Source organism: Rhinichthys klamathensis, unplaced genomic scaffold, assembly GCF_029890125.1.
Source record: "Rhinichthys klamathensis goyatoka isolate OS25496 unplaced genomic scaffold, OSU_Roscu_1.1 h1tg000015l_1, whole genome shotgun sequence".
NCBI classification, from domain to species: Eukaryota; Metazoa; Chordata; class Actinopteri; order Cypriniformes; family Leuciscidae; genus Rhinichthys; species Rhinichthys klamathensis.
This window is the reverse complement of record NW_026606567.1, coordinates 1,911,352-1,932,834: the sequence shown is the minus strand read 5'-3', so window position 1 is coordinate 1,932,834 and position 21,483 is coordinate 1,911,352. Positions and strand designations below refer to the sequence as shown.

General features: G+C 38.8%; 1 protein-coding gene across 1 annotated transcript; it reads right to left on the bottom strand.

Annotated features, from left to right (window-relative positions):
* Window positions 1-5,427: 5,427 nt before the first annotated feature.
* ndel1b (nudE neurodevelopment protein 1-like 1b) lies at window positions 5,428-20,869 on the bottom strand. Its single transcript, XM_056272644.1, has 9 exons — window positions 20,731-20,869; window positions 15,189-15,283; window positions 12,783-12,936; window positions 9,697-9,845; window positions 9,371-9,507; window positions 7,993-8,169; window positions 7,676-7,767; window positions 7,408-7,553; window positions 5,428-5,877 (listed from the first exon to the last, which is right to left on the bottom strand). The coding sequence occupies exons 2-9, from the start codon at window positions 15,272-15,274 to the stop codon at window positions 5,787-5,789; spliced, it is 1,032 nt and encodes a 343-aa protein (XP_056128619.1). The 5' UTR covers window positions 15,275-15,283; window positions 20,731-20,869; the 3' UTR covers window positions 5,428-5,786.
* Between the last annotated feature and the right edge of the window lie 614 nt (window positions 20,870-21,483).

Sequence of the window (21,483 nt, the reverse complement as noted above, 5' to 3'; positions counted from 1 at the left end):
TTCAAAAGTTATAGCCGGAACCCTTTTCGGGCAGCGGCTATTGGATTTGGCCGCCATCTTGGCCCCGAGGGTCGCTGGCTCCGGCGCCCTAGCTAAATCATTTCGATATGACCTGAGCCACATTTGTGCCAAATTTTGCGCGAAATTACCTATTTATGTGCTTAAGGCCCCCAACTATATGTTATTGCAAGAAATAGAATAATTATTTGGTGTACATTGTATATGATTAGGGACTAAATTGTGTGTATGTGCGTGTGTGCGTGCATGCGTATGTTTGCGTGAGCATGCTTGTGTAACATGTCATGTAACCTAAGTTTGAAAGTAGTATAAAATATCACTTACTGTGAAGGTGGAAGGCGTCTTTGCAGTGTGGATCGCGGCACACCCCATGCTCGTGATAAGAGGTGCACACTCACTGTAATTCCTTTCTTCACTCCCTCCCTGTATTCATCTAATGCCCTCTTCATCCCCTCAACTTTCCACAGATTGTAGTTGTTGTTTGTCCTTCCTTTCCCTCCTCGTTTTATCTTTGTATCCTTTCCTCTCTGGTCCTTGCTCCTTCTCTCTGTCTCCTCTCATTTCCTCTGCATTCCTTTCTCCTCACCTGTTCTCTCACTTCCTGTCTCTGTCTTTTATAGATTTATCGTCCTTATGATAGTTTAGTTAGATTTGGTATGCCATACTACTTACCATGCAGCTTTCTGGTGTAATCTTGATTTGAATTATTCCCCCGCCCACCATAGCAACCATAAACCAATCAAATCACCTGTTACTTGTCAAGCACAGTTATGACAACAGTTTGAAATCCTTTGCAGTCATTGCCCCAAACCTTAAATGGCCCATTTGACCCAGTAGCACCTCAATGCACATGAGATCCACGGGGAGGAGTCGGATCAAGATCCAAGGGGTGGAAATGGGTAGGATTAGGGGTGGGTTTAGGGATCAGGGGGCGGAGATGGGCAGGTTAAGGTATATGTAAGGTGGGAGGAGTTGCATCTCGATCCGACTCCTCCCCGTGGATTTCATGTTCTGCAGTGAGGACCTTCTCATTTGACCCGATATCACCAAAGTTGCTCTCTCATAAAGCCGCCTCTCAAACAGCTCACGAGTACCAAATTGACGACTTTTTCGTGGCTTATTTCAATTAAACAGTCAAATACATGCACAATTATGTCAAAATGCCGAGTATTCATGCAAACACAGTCAGTTTTGGAACGCAAATAGTTGAGAGAAAAGGCATGTTGTATAACAGTATATTGGATCTGTGTATAAGCTCTTAAAGTTTCATGTTTATAAAAGAAAAGACAAAGAGAAAATCACTGATCTTTTTTGTAACTTTAATTGTAAGCATTAATCTTTATTTAATTTTTACAACAGAAACTATCCAGTGTTTTTACATTTGTTACTTTCATTTCTGTAGTATTTCTTACCTAAATGCTGTTAGACTCACCACGAAAAACTTAAAGCCGTGTTTGTTTCCTTTGTCTCTTCATTATTTATTTGCTATCGTTTGCAATTTGTTTATTTATTCTGAGTTTAATAAAAAAAAAAAAAAAACTTTTTTGTAAATCTTGTTCAAAGATTCAAATAAAGCCTCGTGCTGTGTGTGAGCTATTACAACAAAATTACCCACATTATCAAAAAAATGTGAGATAAATTGTCTTTATGGTGATATATATATGGCAGTTTTCCCTGTATCTAATATCGATATTTTTCAAGGGATCATATTGAAGTTGGAAATTCCGGTAGTGACAACACTAATGACAGGGAACACTAAGTGAACAGAACAAATAAAGGATTTTCCAAAGCAGAGCAAATATCTCTGTGCAGATAATGTCTCTAAGAACCACAAGAGGGCAGTCATGTTGTGACTATTGTGCAAGATAAACTCTCTCAGGCCTGAATCCTTCAAAAGCGCATACCAACTAACTTTAATACGTGCTTGTACACTTTTTACATTAAAGGTGCAAAAGCTCTGATAGGATTAATCTTTGTTTTAATTTTTACCTCACAAAACAGCTGGGGTTTTTTTTTAACAGTGGTGCGTAGGAGACTTATATCCACTGTATAATACTTCCTCTCTTCAGATGAACACAAAGGGCCTCAATCATGAAACGCGAGCAGAATTAATTTGTGGAAACGATTTATAAAGCCTTTCTGAAAAAAATTCAAATTCATGAAAGTGGATTCAACGAGTTCCTTTACCCATATTTGTAATCGTTGGTAAGATATTGAGATATGGTTAAATTCACACATTATAAATCAAATCACTAGATTGTCTACCTGGTCATTTGATGGTCATAGTCCACTAACATTAAACCATGCGGCCATTTTAATTGAATAGCTGAGAGAACCTATAAATCTGAGTGCATCAGGGGTCTCATATTTAAGTTCTTTACAGTACAGGTTGTGTCCACCCTGTTACCTTTCCAACAATTAACTGAGTCATTCCACGAAACCGGTACGATTTGAGTCCCTCTGACCTTTTTAAGTGTATTTTACCTATTGGGTCACCAAAATCTATTATTAAAAGCTTTTTGTATCAATTGAAATGTCTCCTTTAATAGAGTTTAAAAATAATGACAAACATTTTATCTTTATATTAGAAATTATCTTGATTTTTCAGTTGACACCACCTATTTTGTCATGTCTCTCATGGCCTTCTATGAAAGTGTACTTGGAATATGAATAATAAAATTAGAAAAAAGTCCATACATTTTGCCATTCCCATGAATATCTATCTGTGCTTTTTTGCTGGTAATGGTTTAAAAAAAAAAAAAATCATGATTATTCATTAAAATCACATTATTTAGTTCCGTCCCTCAGTAATCCCTCTACCCCGTTACACACATCATTCTCCCCCCATAAAAATAATGAACAGATCCTTATGTGAGATCAACAACAGGAAGTAACATCATAGAAGTCTTCTGAACAACATTGTGTGCAGACACAGGCAAGTTACCAACTACTTTTATAACTATAACTTATTTAGAATTGTGATATTGTGGTTGTCAAGCTCAACGACTCAACCCTGTTACATCAAATAAAGATAGAATTATATTACTTGTGAAAATTATCTTTGTTATTTCAAAAGCATACATGATTTCTTAATGTCATGCATTCCATGTGCTCTCCTGTTATTCACCACATATAGAGCAGTGGCCATTTTTAGCCAAAAAATCACAACCCCGTCACACTCAACCCCGTTACTTTTTTGCCACGAAGCATGCGCACATGTAAAAAAAAAAACACACCAACACACGCTCAATCACACACACACACACACACACACACACACACACACACACACACACACACACACACACACACACACACACACACACACACACACACACATCAAAAAAGCACACAAGTTATACGTTTTATTTTGATGACCTATTCAGTCATTTTATAATGTTCTAATGTATACTACGTTATTGTTGTTTTTCCTGCAGTCGGGTTAATAAAACTGAGTTGCAATTGCAATTTATATCTGTTGTTTTTCTTGGTAACATAATAAAATACATTGCTTATAGAAAATCTTACAGTGAATTTGAGCAAAAAAACAACTACTCATATGTTAAGCTGTATTTGTCTCTTCAACCCTGTTACCCTAGTCTCAACCCCGTCACACCTACGTTTTTATGAATTTTTATTTTTACGTTTATTAAAAAGTAAATTATTGTTTGTTGAACTCAGTCTGAAATGTTCAGAGCAATCACAAGAATACTGATTTTAGTTCAAATTCTGAAGTTAAGCCACATCTTTGATCAAATATTATGAGGTTGCTGTCACACAAAGTGCCCATTTCAGGCTTTAGTATAGCATAAGTGTGAAATGATATGTAAATTTTACATTTGCAATTACTGAATTAGTGTGAGGGACATCTGACTAATAGGAAAATGTTGATTTCATTAAAAATATATTTTATAATTATATTCAGAGAGCTCCCATAGTGTCCATAACGGGGTTGAAGACTCATAGTGCCCATATCTTAAAATAATTACCAATAATAATAAGTATTTAATGCCTGAGGTGGGAAAATATGTTTTTCTGGAAGTTAAATATGTCATTAATGTTGTGGGGTGTTCAGAAAAGTAATACATGTTGGTAAAAAATTCAAAAATGTGTAAGTCCAAATCGTACCCGTTTCGTGGAATGACTCAACTAATCTAAATAAGATATTGACATCCATCCAAGTGTCCTTCCTTATAGAGCTCAAGAAATGGTTTAACGTCTGTCAGGTCACTCTCTTAAAATGTCAACCCTATTACCATGATTATACAGTAAACTAAGTGGATTTTTGTGAAAGCATCTACATTAAATTATATAGTAAGCGTCTAATAGTTTCAGCTTGGGTACTATAGGTCAAACTATAGATTAGTCAACCATTTCTGAAGGCAGACGAACACCATATTGCATAACATTGATGACTTGATCACACTTGTAAAATTTCATGAATTTCCCAGACTGCTGTTTACTGTATGATTGATTATTAAAGAAACCTTTACTCAACACTCATTGTATCCCTTTATTTATTTGCGCATATTAGACAACCAATTTTACATCTTGATATATGCTTTTAAACCAATGCACAGTATGTAAAATTCAATCCTTGTCAAAACATGCCATAACATTTCTGAAATAAATTAAACAGCAAATCAGCCCAATTTTAGTATCTACAGGCTTTACTGGGCAGCGCTGCTATGTTTACAAATCTATATACATGAAATATAACAAGACAGCCAACAAAAGTGCGTGTGAAATCAAAGACTCAAAGGGGTAAATAAACACTAACAAGTGCTCCTATACATGAAGTTGAAGCTTTGCATAAATTAACTGAACTTAAACACTGTGACAAACAGAGGTTGGCTTCCGTTCCATGAGTGAAATAAATAAACAGTGAATATCAAACTCACCAGCAGATCCAGAGGCACATGGGATAGAAATGAGGTTCGTACAACCGCTGACAAAGTTCTGTGACGACGGTCACATTGCACAGAGACTGATTTACAGTCAAAGCAGTTTGTGTGTCAATACAGGGTGATGATGACCATGAGATCTTACACAGTCAACACTTTAGAACTGTGGAAGTACAGAGTGGCAAATACAGAAATTAGTCTTGAAACCATACATATCTTTTGAAGCCCTAAAAGAGGTTGCATTATGCAGACTGGTGTCCAGCCAGCTGGGTCAATAATTCATTAAAGGAGCTTTTAAAGGTAGGTGAAGTTGTGTAACATGAAGGTTTTCTTGCATTCATTCTAGTTAAACACATCTGCTGACCTCCACATTAGGACCCTTTACTGAACCTGAAAACAGTGAACATGTAAATCAAGGCTGAGGGGACGTTCAGATCTCACACATAACCCAAACACTCATACAACACACACACACACACACACACACACACACACACACACACACTCATCTGTGTTCAGCATACAGTGACGTTCACCTCAAAGAAAATCCCTTTTCGTTCTTTTTAATCGTTTTTATATTTTGCTAAACATCTTTTAAATTGTGCGGCTCACTAAAAACACACACTGAAGCTGCGGTCCGACTCGGACCCTTGTCGTTTTGCTGGCTTTAAGTGAGACCTCGTGAGAACAAGAGAACCACGCGGGACGCTCACAGGAACGGCACCCCCACGCCTGACATGTATCTGTCAGACGCGCTGGAGGCATGTCATCTCAGTCTCTCTTACGCACACACTCACACATTCTCTCTCTCGAGTGTCCTCTCCATTTCCATGTGTCCGAGCTTGTGTGGAGGTGGACCGTCTGTCACACGCTGAGAGGGAGCATGCCGGGAGGAGACACGGCTCGCGGGGGAGCCATGGCGGTCAGGGCACCAGGGTCCAGTCCATTTATAGTCCTGTGAACAACAGCCATGAGCAAAACATCAATAAACACTCATACTGATGCCATGACACCAGACCATAGAACTTTTCACCAATAATATTTTCATGTAAGCTACACGCTGCTTTAGCCATGACACACAACCTGGATGTGATCAGAGCACTATTATCATCAACTATCAAAGAGGACACCATTATCACTTCATGGTAGTTTGTAGAAGGGATGCACGATGATATCGGGACAACATCGGTATCGGCCGATAAAAGCTTAAAATGACCATCATCGGCCGATATGAATATTTCTGCCGATGAGCCTTGCCGATAGGGTGGCGTTTCCTATGCGTACGTGACGACCGCGAACGAGCGCCAGCAACTTAAACTTCCAACTAGGGGTGTGCGTCTCAGGTGGTTTTTGATCGTGGACGATTAAAATGTCTCCACGATCTGCTTTTGAAGAAAAATCATAGTATCGTGCATTCTATCAGTTCAATTCTGGCGCCTTCATCTCAACATACTGTACAACGCGACGTACATTCACATCACATCACATGTAAACGCAGAGGTAGAGTTACACTCACGGTCACGGGACACCGCAATTCACAAAAGTTTATTATTTACATGTGCGTCAAAGTCTTGCTAGGTAAACATGTCATTCACGTGCTGATGCGCTGTTCTAACGTGCTTTTCTGAGCGCGTTACACCCGACGCTCACAGGAACTAAAAGCCTGTCACAGCGCCTGCATACTGGACTGATCTTTCGAGTCTTATTGCGCTGATACTGTCAAATACACACAAGGTTTACATAAAGTTGGTTATGTCTAAAGTGAAAGCAAACAGAGAAAATCTGCTTGTCAAATGCGTGTATATTAGACGCGTCGCGTGCAGTTCTTAAAGAGACAGTAATAATATGCTGCCGCTTGTCCTTAAAGAGATACTGCACCCAGAAATAAAAATTCTGTCATTATTTACTCACTCTAATGTTGTTCCAAACCTGTATTCATTTCTTTCTTGTGCTTAAATATACTATGGAAGTCACTGAAGTACAGCAACTGTTTGGTTAGCCACATTCTTCCAAATAACTTTTATTTTCAACAGAAGAAAGAAACTTGAGAGTAAATGATGACAATTAAAATTTTTGGGAGAACAATCCGGTTAATGTTAATAAAACAACAAAACACAGAGGAAATCACTTACTGCTCTTGACTGAACTTTAATAGAAGCTTTAATAAGCTTTTTTTGCACTTAAAAAACAAACAAACAAATATATCGGTATCGGGCAAAATTAGTTTGAAAATATCGGCATATCGAATATCGGCCAAAATCCTATATCGTGCATCCCTAGTTTGAAGTATGCAAAACGGACATAAGGTTTTCTGGTTTCATGGTAGTCACACACTATTAACGTCAAACGAAATTAATATTGTTTATATGTTCTCAATAACAGGATTCGGGATTAATATCTGTTAAATATATTTCATACACAAATGTTTCACAAATGTCAACCTGTGCAAGTCTGCTAAGCAGACAACAGCAATCCAAACACTTACGTCTTGTCAAAATACGTAGTGTGGAGTGAATGAGAGAACTTGGTTGCGTTGCTGTTGATGAGGTTTCCATTTCCTGTGGCGTAACTTTTCCTTGCTGCCTGGTCCTTGGCAAAGTTCCTACAGGCAGCTAGTTTAGACTCGAGAGCCTGCACAAAAACAGACATCCCATCAGTATTTCATTTTGAATCTGTTTTGATACAGCTATCATTTGTAAGTGTTAAAGTGTCGTACACCGATCGGTTTCACGATTAAAGTATTCAGGAATTACCCCAACTTTCCGCAGGAGCTCACCAACGATGTTAAGGGCTGAGATGCGTGCAGATGGTGTGAGGGGAGAGTTTCCATAGCCATTGGTCAACGCTTTGGAGAGAAGAAAAACAGTCAGACAGCTAAAAGAGTTTGCTAAAATAACATGAATATCAATGGCTAATACAATGTTGATATTATTATTTAAATAAAATCATACAAATACAAACAAAAAGAAAATGTATCCAAGACTGTTGGTAGATTTTTTGAACGGAACCACCTCTACTGTTAATCGGCTATTGGTTGATACTAATAAACTCAATGACAAAGAACACCAACCTTTGGAAGCAATGAAAGGGTGGTCCATGGTCTTATTCCCTACAGGTGTGGCCGGGAGGGACAGGGACGCTTGCACGGCAGAGTCTGTCTTATCAATGTCTAGGGTGGGAGAGCTGGGGGCCGACATCCTGACAACATCTGAAGTCCTCTCTCGTACAGCCAACTCTTGCCGCAAGTCTACGTGAACATGCACATTTTGCACTGATAAACCAGAACAAACTGAAATGGAATGATTTGTTCAATTCTTCAACTTGATAGCATCTGCAAACATATTGATTTCCACAGAAAAACATGTTTGTTTGATAAGTCGGCATTACAAAAACCTGTCCGTGGAGATTTCGGTTTCGATTTCTGTCCAGAATACCTTGACTTCTATTGTAAGTTCATTAAGGTTCATGCCAACATTTTTGTCAAGTCAAAATTTGCTTCGACAATGCTTTTTTTTTTTATGGAACGTTGTTGTGTTTCTTATCAATTATTTATGCACGCAACTCATTTTTAAAAATTAATGTGCTCTCATAATAAGGTCGTCCAAAAGCCACACGAGTTTCAATTCCTCCCCTCCAGCAACCATACAGAAATCATTTCGTTTACATGGGACACTTCTACAATACAATCCGTTCCCAATTGAAAAAATCTAGTCCTGTCCAACATGTTTCTTCCTCATTTGGTAAATTGCAAGAAAGGGAAGAAAACTTGGTCGTAACTTCCGCTTAATCTCCTTGAAAAGCTAAGCAATGAGTCAGTTTGTGTCAGCTGCATGCCTTTAATTGCAGTGCTGCAATGAAGCGTGTCCTGTAGCAGGGCTTGACATTAACACCTGGAAACCTGCCAAATGCGCGTGAATTTCAGCAGTGGCGTCTAACGCAGTCACACTTACTAACCACTTTGGCGGCTCGAATTTTGGCGTGGGAATATTGTGCGTATTGCGCATAATTTTACTTATTCCTGCCGATTTTTTTGGTCAAAGTGCGTGCACAAAGCCGCCTCTCAGCAGTAAACTGAGTTATTTTTCAGTGCTTATTGCGCTTAAGCAGTCAAATACACACAAAATAATGTCAAAATGCCAGTCTTGCCGAGTGTTCACGTAAACAAATTCAGTTATGTTTTAAGTGAACGTAAACAGTTGAGAAAGAAAACGCAGGTGGTAACAGTAAAATGGATCCGTGCGTCAGGTCTTAAAGTGACAGCAGCCTAATAAACCTGCAGCCAAATTATGAGATAAAACTAAAAAAATATATATGGCAGTTTTTCCCCATGGTATTGATGTCAAAATTGTGGCCAGTGAAAATGCTGAGTGGCAAGTAACTTTGGAAAACCACAAGCCACAGTGGCTGGGTGAGCAAAAAAGTTAATGTCAAGCCATGTAGCAAAGTACCTCTAGCTTCATCCTTTAGCCTCTGCACTGAGACCAGGAGTGACTCCTTCTCGTCCAGTTCGCTCTCCAGGAATGCGTTCCGCTCTATTGCCTGGTTTAGCCTCTGTTCAAAGTCCTCCAGAGATGTGATGGTGGCCCTGCACAAATCCAGACCATCATTGTAAATATACCTTTAGCAAAACACTTGCTCCATGTAGTTTGGTCAGGGTTTGTTGGACAGTAGTGCCGTGTAAGCTAGTCTAGACCCATTTCTAAATGGTCTATACTAAAGTAGTCTAGCAAATCAGAGCAAAGTTAGTTTAGAATGACAAAATGTTGTCGTGTACCTCTTGGCTCTCTCCAGGTCGTCGTTGGCCTGCTCCAGCTCTCTGACATATTTGTGCAGCTGTTCCTTGATGCCACGCGTCTGGACCAGGTCGTCCTCCAGCATGGATATCTGCTTATAGCTCTGGGCGTACTGCTGCTCCAGTTTATCCTGCAGTCAGGGACACAGGGGAGACATAGTCTGAGTCACCAACCCTCATAAACTATTTGAACTTTCTGACAATGGCTGGTGAGAAAACATCAGCTATAAATACTTTTACTTAAAGCTGCAGTCTGCAGTTTTTCCTCTCTGTCGCCATCTCTGTTCGAAATCTGCAATTGCAGTCATTCGCGGAATTATCAACTTTACGTGAGTTGTACTTCGACACGGGCACAGCACGGATGAACACAATGTTTGAGGAGAGTGTGCGGCTGTCAGTAACCGTGCCGGTGTGGATACTGGCATTCAGAATCACAGATTATTCTTTTTGGAAGTATGACCAACATAATAATTTTCACCGGAAAATGTCATCTGAACAAGTAAGTAACATCCACTTTGGTTCTGACATTGCAGTAAATCTTGCTGATTAAATTTAAAAATCACTTATATCACACAAAACTGTTCAAATTATACTTTGTTCTCAAATTGTTAATGTTAACAACGTCAGCATTGCGTGACTACATTTAATGTCCTTCCGGGCGATATGCATTCTTGTTTCCGCATGGGTCCGGTCGCAATCTCTTTTTTCTGTAGCCACTCCGAGTCCAAACGAAGTCTTTTGCATTTTACAACGGGTGAATCTCTAGTTGTCACTGATGATCGTCGTTTGAACCTTTCTGGATCCGCCATCAAATTGATAAGTTTAATTATATCAAGTGTTGTGAGAAAAGGCTATAAATCTCCACCTCCAACATCCTCACACGCAATATGGCCTACTATCCGAGACTCCTTCTTTGTGTGTACAGATGTGACGTAATGACGCAAAGACAAGCTCGAATCTCCCGCGGAAATCCACCAGTACCACTGGAATTAAAAACATTATTACAAGCTTACCGCTTTGAATCGAGCAAAGGCAAGCAGATAGTTTTGAACACTCGCTGGTTATGCATTTTCTCAAATATGTATTTTGGATCATTTTTAACCCAAAAAAAGCTACGGACTGCAGCTTTAAAATGCAGTTTGATGGTTTTCACAAAGAATTCCAATTCAGACATGAATACTTTTTCTTGCGTGTACTTGTATCAAGCAAAACCGTATCAAGAGCACATGAGCTTCCATAACGCACACATCCATACATTACAGCCTTAACTACAGAGAGCACAATCCTATCCAAATCAGAGATGTTCTGGCTTAATAAGTGTAGCTCAAACATTGTTTGGAAACTTCCTTATGACAGTGGGTATATTTTTCTCATTGCAGTGGCACAATGGTGACAAACAATATTTGTTTTACTTCCATTTGTCTTAATTATTGGTCAACTGTCATTAGATGAGGAACATGGAAATGAGGAATGTCAGTGCACATGGCAACCTTCCCGACTTCTCCTGTAGATAACCTATTTTATCCACCCCATTTCTTTTAGTCTAAATTCATATTGTTTTGGACCGTGGTACAATAATGAGTGTCCTATATTTTCCAAAATAAATGCAAGGACAGTGGGCAAAGGCTAGTTCTATGTTTTGGAGAATGTGATCAGTTAATGACCGTGCTTTCTGGGACAGCCCAAGCAAGCAGTTTAAATGTTATTTGCATTTGGGTAAGCAGACCTTGGCCAAATATAAACTAGCTGTATAAATCAAGTGTCTACTTAAACTCAAGCCATTATCAAGATATTTCTGTCAGGGTCTTAGAGGAACAACTGTGCTATAACTGAACTTTTCTGCTGAGCCATTAGCCTTCTATTTTCTTCCTCTTCATCCGAACATCCAATTACAGCGCACTTGGGATTAACCGAGACCCTCGACAGCTCTCACACTGGGCTCTGCTGATCTTTTAGAGATAAAACTGCAGATTAAAGGTGTGTGGAGATATCGCCATCATTAGGTACTAAATCTTCTGAAAACGCTTACATCCATTATACCAATATCCATTATTCCATAATACTGCGCATGAGTAAAACATAATACGCTTTGACGTGTCATTTCTGTCAGGCGTTTATTTACTTAGACGTACCAAAGGCGTTGCTGTGGGTAAGAAAAAGTTGACATTAATCTTTAACAATGCTATCAAAATGGAGAGCAGCCAAAATAACTGTGGTACAACGTTGTCCACCTTCTTGCTCTAGGCTGAATGATTCATATGACTAAAAATGCGTCATTGTTTTCGAAAGCCTCCATTTTCACAGTCCACACTACAATGTGAAAGCAGCGTTTTGAAATTTCAAGCGGAGAGAAAAATATGCGTTTTCCAACAAAACGTATTAATGTGGACAAGGCCTCAATAGTGATTCTCACTAGATTACTGAATATTGCTTACAGTATTGGAATAAAAATTCCAAAATATAACTACGTAACTGAAATACACATAACAAATACTACCATTATGTACATACAGTACCGGAATATTAGAATGATTTCTAAAGGATCATGTGACACTGAAGACTGGAGTAATAATGCTGAAAATTCAGCTTTGCATCAGAAATCAATTATATTTTAAAGTATATTAAAATTGAAATTATTATAAATTGTAATAATATTTCACAATATAAGTTTTTTTCTTCTGTATTTTTATCAAATAAATGCACGCTTGATGAGCATAAGACACTTCTTTCAGAAACATTAAAAATAGTAATTTTCCTTTATAACATCATAAATGTATCACTTTTGATCAATTTAATTCGTCCTTGCTGAATAAAAGCAATTTCTCAAAAGAACAAATCTTGATCGCAAACATGCATCCCAAATAGGCTTCATTATAAGGAGAATATAATTTACTATTTCTTTATGTATTAGAATGAAATATGTCCTAGACAGGTTTTATGAGATTCTCTCCAATAATGTGATGATTTCTGAACAACCCATTTTCATAGCTTGGTTTCTTTCCACAAATGGCCTGGCTGGATTTTTTGTGTCCTTTCAAAAGAGCAAGGAAATTCCAGATCTCGTCTACCTTGAGTGTGTCCACCTCGCTCTTCAGCCGCTGGTTCTCTGACTGCAGGTCTCGGATACGGTGTTCAGCCTGACCCAGCTGAGCTTCCAGCTCGGCCTCCAGCTCCCGACTGCCTTCCTGAAACTCCTGCAGCTCCTCCTGAGCGTCATGACAACTGCAGATACGCAAACATATAAAACAATCACACGTCACCAGCCATCTGGAACAGTGGCGGCACATTCATCACATTAACTATGCAATGCAAATTGACACCCAGACTGCAACAAAGAGCTGACACGCTACAAGCATTTAGGCCTTGACAGCTGGTGCTAAAGCAGATGAATTACAGTCACTGTGGCCGTTCAGACTGGAGGTCCTAAAAGTGGTCCAAAAACGACACCCAGTTAAATCCACGACACCGTGTAACCCACCACACATCACAAAGAAGAATTCAGCAGTTCCTGTAGTTTGATAGTGAGTCGGAGCATCTCATGGCCAGAAATGATGCAGTTGTTGAAAAGATCTACTTCATGCATCTGCACTGCCAAATGTTCACTTTGAACCCTTGAAGGTCAGGGGTCACAGACCGGCTGGAGATGAATAGTGCGGTCTGGTGGCAGGAAATGAGCTAAGCAGACTGAATGCAGGGTCCTGGTTGTTTTTAGACTGCGTTTCCGAAGCCATGTGGTGCTGTTTGACATGACACATCCCTTTAACCCTGGTCACTTCCCTCAAGCCTCCTTGTGTAATGTGCAGAGGGAACCTTAAATCTGTCACCTCCTCCCTCCTTCCCTGAAATATCAGACACGTGCGGCCTGCCTCCTCAGCACAAAACACTCACTCGACAACAGGAAGCTGCTCAAATGCACATTCAGTCCATATTGGAGGTATTACTCACTACTGTTCAAAAGTTTGAGGGTCAGTAAGTTTTTTTTTTCTTCCCCAATAATACTTTTTATCAGCATTGATACATTAAACTGATCAAAAGTGACGGTAAAGACATTTATAATGTTTAATAAAAACATTTTAAACTAAAAAATCTTAACGACCCCAAAAGCACATATAAACCAAGTTAATGTGAGTGGTGTTTTCTCACCAATCATGATGTCAGGATGTTGTGGGTGGTTGGGTGTTTGCTTGCGTCTTTTAAGGCTTGATGTTCCGTCAAGTGAGTTAATAGGCAGACTCATTTGTGTGACTATTTCCAGGAAAGCATGTTCTGCTCCTTCCTCAGCAGGAAATTCCTGGGATTTGAGAACTTCCTGTGCTCCACCAAGACTCCGAGACAGTAAAACCACAGCCCAGGAGGAGCATGTGCACGTGTTGAAACTGTGTAGGAGTTCAGAGCGAAACAGACAGAGACCACCAGCAGGCTCGCGGTCAGCATTAGTGCCAGCAGAGGACCAACTGCCTGCCAGCTCTGTTTTAGATCAGAGACACTCTCCCTCCACTTTTCAAGAAGTCAAGAATACACTCTGAGCTAAATAACACCTAAACAATACTTTTAAATCCACATGTGCTTTAGTACGGAAGGCAACACACCAAAATAAGTGCACTTTAAAACAAAAAGATTATTAAAACAATGATTTAAAATGTACTACAAGGCAAAACTAAGTTTAACATCATTTTTTTTAAAAGAGTACTTAAGCGTGTTAAGAAACATTGAAAGAAAATTGAATCTCTGTGTACATTTAAGTCCAATTCAAACTGCACCAACATAGATCGACCAACAGCAACAGGTACATTCGTCAGGTTTTGTCGGATCAGTAACCCTGTTAGCGTTGGTTGGTTGGTGGCTGTTTTTGCCGAGTGAACGTTAAATCTGCATTCGTTGGGTTGTAGAATGATATATGAAACCACCTAAAGGGTTCCGAGGAGTAGTCTAAGATATGCAGGCAAATCACGTACTTGCATAGAGTGCATTTTGGGCCTGAAACTACATAGATATGCATTTCCCACCATATAGTTCTTGTGACTTCTTCACTTCAAGCACTGTGAAAGGAAATCAAGCTTGACTATAACGTTACATCACATGTTTTACAAATGACATTATGAGATGCCCAACACAATAACTGGAACTGTGGAGCATTTCCACAGTGTTTCAGTGCATCTCTTTTGTCAGGAGCAGTGAAAGGCTCTGCATGTTGTGGCATCTTCTCTGTTTTTCTATGACAAAGTGCTATAGTCACATTTACAGCCATTCACCACTTGCAGGGCTTGTGACTGTAGGTATGACTATGAACACAGAAACAACCATTACTGCCTCAGCCAGCCAAAGTTTAACTAAAAGAATATGGCCATTTAAAAAAAAAATGTTTGTTAGAACATAAACAGCGGACTCCCCATGGCTTTTATGTGAAGGTAAACTGCACAGTTGTAAAAAGCTCAGCTAGTTGCTATATTTAGTAGTTAATGACTTCAGCTTACCTCTTCTTGTATTTGAGAGACAAGCATTTCCAGTAATCGATTTCCTCATCTTTTGAGGAGAATTTCGGCATCATCTCTGTGTCCATCGTGGAGACCTGTAGAAGCAGATGGGAATTAGAGCAGTCCTGACTCCTGAGAGACACACCGAGTCTGTTCATTTGCACCTCCAACTGCAGTTTTGTCCTGGTACAACCCCGCAAACAGATCCCATGGTGGTCTCATTTGACACAAGCCCAATAACATTTTTAGTTGGCTTGGCTCTTTGCAAGCTCACAGTTTTTCAGGTTGCATCCCTCAACATTTTAGATTTTAACACCACCAGACTAATTTAAATCCTATACAGAAGGGGAATTAAGAGATAGACTCTCGTTCCTCTGCGAAAGAAACATCAAGACATCACTAATGAAACCAGAGACATTTCTGTCTCACCATTAAAAGTCCATGCAACCAAAACATAAGCTTCAAAAAGTTTACAAGAATATAGGCTAATCTATATGAATTGGGCAGTTTACTCAAAGTCTTTAGAAGAGACACAATTGCTGAAGTGATAGAACTTAAAATCATGTCTCTGGATTCATATGGATTACTTTTACGATGTCTTTATAACACGACTTTTCAGAGCCTCAAAGTTTTGGTAAGCAGGACTTTCAATGGTGGGACAGAAATGTCTCAGTTTTGTTACCTGGTCATTGTTTGGTAAAAGCAATGACATTCTGTCTAAGGTCTCCTTTTGTGTTCCACAGAAGAAAGTAATACAGGTTTAGAATGAAATGGAGGTGGGTAAAAGACAACATTTTCAGTTTGGCATGAAATAAGCCTTCATATAGATCACATGTGAAAACATTTATCACAGTAAGACAACAGAGCAGTCCTTCCCTGCTTAAAAGCTTGCTCAGATTAAGATAAATGTTTACAGATATTGCCCTTTTTAAAACATTAAGCACACTTGAACGTTTATGTGCATCTATAAGTAATGTGTGACTAAAACAACATCTCATTAACATTCTTCATCCTTGTCTTGTTTTGGGAAATCATTTGTTTAACAAGCACGGAGATCCAGTGTTTTTCAGAAACTTTGACTCAATTAATTCCTATCGTATGTCATTTAGTGGCGCGCAATCGCTCATTAGATCTGACATGATGAAGAGCAGTGAGCCGAAGACATCAGTTTCGCTCAACACAGGGCCTCTAAACTAGTAGCAGATGGACCTGTTCTGCTTCTAAAACAGTCCCAAATATTCCACACATCTATAAATTCTCCGGATTCTCAGCAGTGTCAAATGGTGTGACCCAGCGCTTTCCCACACCTTCTACATTCCTGGCTGTTGCAAATGACTAGGCATACAATTGGGCACATTTAAAGTAAGTAAAACTATCGCACCCTCATTATTGTAATGGAAGTACAACAAGCAAGCTAACATCTGGTTTGAAACTTCTGACTTAAAGGGATAGGTCACCCAAAAATGAAAATTAAGTCATTAATTACGAAGAAGAACGTCAGTTCTCACGCATGCGTCCTGGAAATCTCTTGAACTCTCGTCTCAGGCCCACAAGGAAGCAATGGAATAGTCGAATAAAGTCGTTTTTTTTGTTTTGTTTTCCGCACAAAAAGTATTCTCGTCGCTTGATAAACTTATAGTGGAGCCACTGTAGGCACATGAAATATTTAAACATTTTCTTCAATGACTTTCTGGGCCGTCAAGTTTCACTCCCTTAGGAAGCCTATGGGGGAGTGATCCACCTCTCAGATTTAATAAAAAATATCTTCATTTGTGTTCCGAAGATGAACGAAGGTCTTACGGGGTTGGTACAGCATGAGGGTGAGTAATTAATATTTTGATTAAAGATTATGAAGGACCATGGATTAGTAGTAGTAGTAGTAGTAGTAGTAGTATACTTTATTATCCTCGAAAGGAAATTTGTTTTGGACTACATGTTGCTGCATATACATATAAATATACAAAGTACAAAATAAAAATAAAAATAAATAAAAAATAAAAGATTAAAATAATGATGTGCTTGGATTAATTGTTAATAATGCAATATTTAGCGATCGGCCGATTTTACCGATAAAGATTAGGCTACCATGTTTGATTCATCAACTGATTAACCTAGGCTATAGCCTAGTTTTTAAAATGGACACTGAAAAACAAACATAACACATAAAATAGTACTGACCTTTAAAATGTAAACATAGTACAGAACCATGAAAATGTACTGCACTTTTTTTTAATATAAAAATAATAAAGCCAATTAATTTTACCTTGATCATTCATTAGTTCATAGTGCAAGTAATGTCAAGAGATAGGCTACAACTTTAAAATGTAAAAATGTATTAGTTAATGATGAAATTAACAATGAACAATACTTTTATTAGCCTTGGTTAATGTAAATTAAGTAAGTGTTGCAATCATATAAATCCAAAAAGTCATGCTTAAAGATGGCCGACTTTAAATATCTACACAAAGGTCACAGCATGGAAGTGTCCTGCTCTGTATAGAGCGCAGCCTCACGTGTCAAAACAAACACCACGAGGTGCCAGTGATAGTTTTTATTTCGCTTCTAGAGGTCACTCTCATACTGTATAATGACAGCGCACCCTTCTCATTCGCTCCAGCAATGGATGCAACCAGGATAAACTATCGGTATGGATTTTTGCCGATAACCGGTTATTCAAGCAATCGGTTATCGGTGGCGATTAATCGGCAAAACCGATCAAATTGATTGACCTCTAACAATATTCCACAACAAAAAGAATTGTAAATTTTGATTTCATGGTGACTTATAGTATAAGGTTTTTCCAATTCATGTATGACTGTTCCAGCCCTGGATGTCAAAATTTTAAACTTACTTTGTTTGAAGTCATTTCTAAGGGTGTATTCACACCAGGAAAGTCCGATAGTTCACTTGCTTTGGTCCGGACCAAATTTTTTTTTTTTTGGTACGGTTCGCTTTCACACTGCTCTTTTTGCAAGTGAACCAAAATTTGTCAACAAAACCACATGTGTGCTAAGGTCGTCCATTCATTGGACAAGGATTCTCAAGTAGGGAAATCAGGAAGTGCAAAAAAGGTTCAGCATGGAGATATTTCGTACTGCAATATTTGTTATTTTACTAATTTTGTGTTATTCTGTACAAACGCAATATGAAGAAACTGCGCAGAAGACGGATAAGGTATAAAGTTGATTCATAGAGAGGGGCTATGTTCACACATTCAAATAATGAGATTCTTATTGTATATAGGCTACTGCTAACAAGTGCTGTCAATGTTAACGCTTGCGATTTAAGTTTGTCCAGTTTAATGCAGCGTCATCCTTGTATTGTAACTATCGTTACATTATATGAACTGCAAAAGCTTTTTTTTGCATCTATGCGCGATTAGACTAAAGAGAACGCGCTGTATGTGAATGTCCTGATGCACACACTCATTCATTCATTCCTTTCCAATGATGCACACACGACGCGCAGAAAGACGCGCAACAGTATCGTGTGGCCGACAGCGCGCCGGAATGGAATTCTCTTTCGCACTTGAACAACAATAACACAAACCATTATGCCAAAATCTCCGACTACGGAAGCCTATTAACTCAAAGGCGCAGTGCTTTCTTGCAATTGGGTCGGTTCATGTTCACACCGTAAACGAACCGTACCAGAGTTCGTTTGGAACCGTACCGAGACCACCTCTTCAGCTGGGTCTCGGTTCGGTTGTTTGGTCCGCACCCGAGTTCGATTGCTGTATTCACACCTGCCCAAAAGGTCCGCACCAAGGGGGGAAACGAACTAGAGTTCGATTCAATCGAACCAAACAAGGCAGGTGTGAATACACCCAAACTTAACGTTTAAAATGCTACACAATACATCATTAACTTGAGGAGAGGTGGCTGTACAGAGTCAAATGATAAAAAAAGTCCAAACTATAAATTGAATAAGTTATTTTACATGTGAATAACTGTTTCATGTTGAACACAGTTGTGTAGAGGTGTTGTTGGGTATATTCTTTAGAGACTCAACAAATGGTGCCATTTATTGGTTGGACTCGATATTAAACAACAGATTGAGCAGAAAAGTACAAATATTCATTTAAAAAATAATCAAAAATATCCCTAATGAAACAGCAAAGAAATCACACCTGTCCTGTACAAATCAATCAATCAATCAATCAAACAAAGACATAAACAGCAGTGTTTTCCAACTATGTGCAGAATTTGGCTCCAATGGGATTCACACTCCTGAGGGCAGTCAAAGCTGATGTCATTTCAATTGTGATCATTTGTAATGTCTTAAGCCGCCACGCAGAGTTCCTCACCCCTCCCAAACTGACTCCTGACAGTGAGGCCATCTGTCCGGCCACAGAGCGCCTGTCCCGCACCACAGGACAGTGGGATGGTTCCTGTCTAATGCAATGCTTTCCGCAACCTACACTCTTTGCCAGTGACTTACACACAGTCAGAGGACTAGAGGATAGGCCAGATTTTTTTTCTAAGGATGACATTATTCCCAAAATCACAATCCAGCACACAATATCCTGCTGAGTAATGCACTTGGAACATGTGCCATATCCTAAAAGATTTGGGGAGGAAATCTCTGTACTTCCATTGAACTGCTTTCAAGTAGCGTCAATATACTTTTTTTTTTTTGTTACAAATACTTAGTAGGCTATAACATAAGTTTTTTGTGTTAATTTAGTAGCCTATATTTTTTGGATAAAGATAATGAAATGACATTAGAAATCTCATCAAACCCAAATGTCACAAAATGTAAACTGTGAACACAAGCACAAACATTGATGTTTACATTAAAGGTACAATTAATATTTGTATAGATGTGCAAGACATAGGCTAACTTTAGTAGCCTATTTATCATGAATGTTATAAGCCCAAGACAAATGACAACAGATGAAAGAACCTAATCAGATAATGTAAACAGCAAATAATCCAAACATAATGTTCATGTATTACTAACAAATATCTATGTGAAGATGTGCATGACTTTAGTCATGAATTTGTTTAGCTAAGGTTAAGACGTCTAAGACCAATGAGGTCAGATTACCAAATCAGAAGACGACCAGGGGTCAACACTCAATATGAAAACAACCACGAGAACGAAAACTAAACATTAGCAAATACGTCCCGTTGATTCGTTGAGAATCGAAAACCGCACGTGAATCATTTAACGTTAGGTTGATGTTAGGTTAGGTCCCGGCAGGCCAGCGGATTTGACCAACGTTTATAAATAAAACCCAATACAGACTATTATATCATTTCAATAATTATAACTATCACAGATCAATGAGGTGCGGTTTAAATTCCCCACGATATGAATCGTTTAATCAAATACGTTTAAACTGCAACAGTTTCGCCAGAAGAAACCGGCACTTGAAAAAAAAACATGTTTCAGCAACTGTTGGTCTTCAGTGGCCAGAGAATGACAGCTTAAGAGAACAGTCTGTTTAAATGATAAAGCCTTTCATTTCATTACCGCGCTTTGAGCAGGATTTATGATCATAAATGAAATCATAAAGGTCAAGAAACTGTAACGTTACCTTCTCATGTCCTATTCCTGAAGTCTGCGAACAGGCTCGGCGTCTCCCCTGAGCTCGAGCGTCGGCTGATACTTAATGCCAACGCGACTCCACTGATTTCCCTCTTCAACTTCCGGTAAGATGACGACACCGCGTCTTTGCGTCATTTTAACGTCATTGAAACGCTCACAAGGCGCGTTCTTGTTTATGAGGTACAGTAAATAGTAAAGGTCCTCTGAATCTGAAACTGAAGCGATCAGCGCATATGAGTGCTTTTAAAACGGGGAAAGATCAGAGATTCATGTTCCATTTTTTACTATTGACCAAATCTCATCTGTAAATCACACCACACGATGGCGCGTTAGGTCTTCACGGTAGCTAAAGTTCCTGTCTGCCTGATTAATAATAGGCTAATCATAATAATAATAATAATAAAAAATTAAAACATATTTTTGTCATTTCATCTGAATATCGACATTTGTGAGATTTAGTTAGGCAAAACAGTTAGGAGAGGTTAAAAAGAGGTTAATTGATCTAATGTTGTGTCTCTGGAAAATAGTGATACTGAATATCAAAGTTGTTGTATGTCTATTTGTTACTGAGGAATTTGTGGACACATCAATGTTTTTAGATTTGTGGAGTAAAAGTTATATTTTTTATTTTGAAGTGAAAAGATAAAAATAGCTCCGTGGTATAAAAAAGATGGTAAGCCAGAATTGTCACAGAAGTGCATGTTGTTACTAGTGTTATTTTTAAATTAAATAATTATTGCAT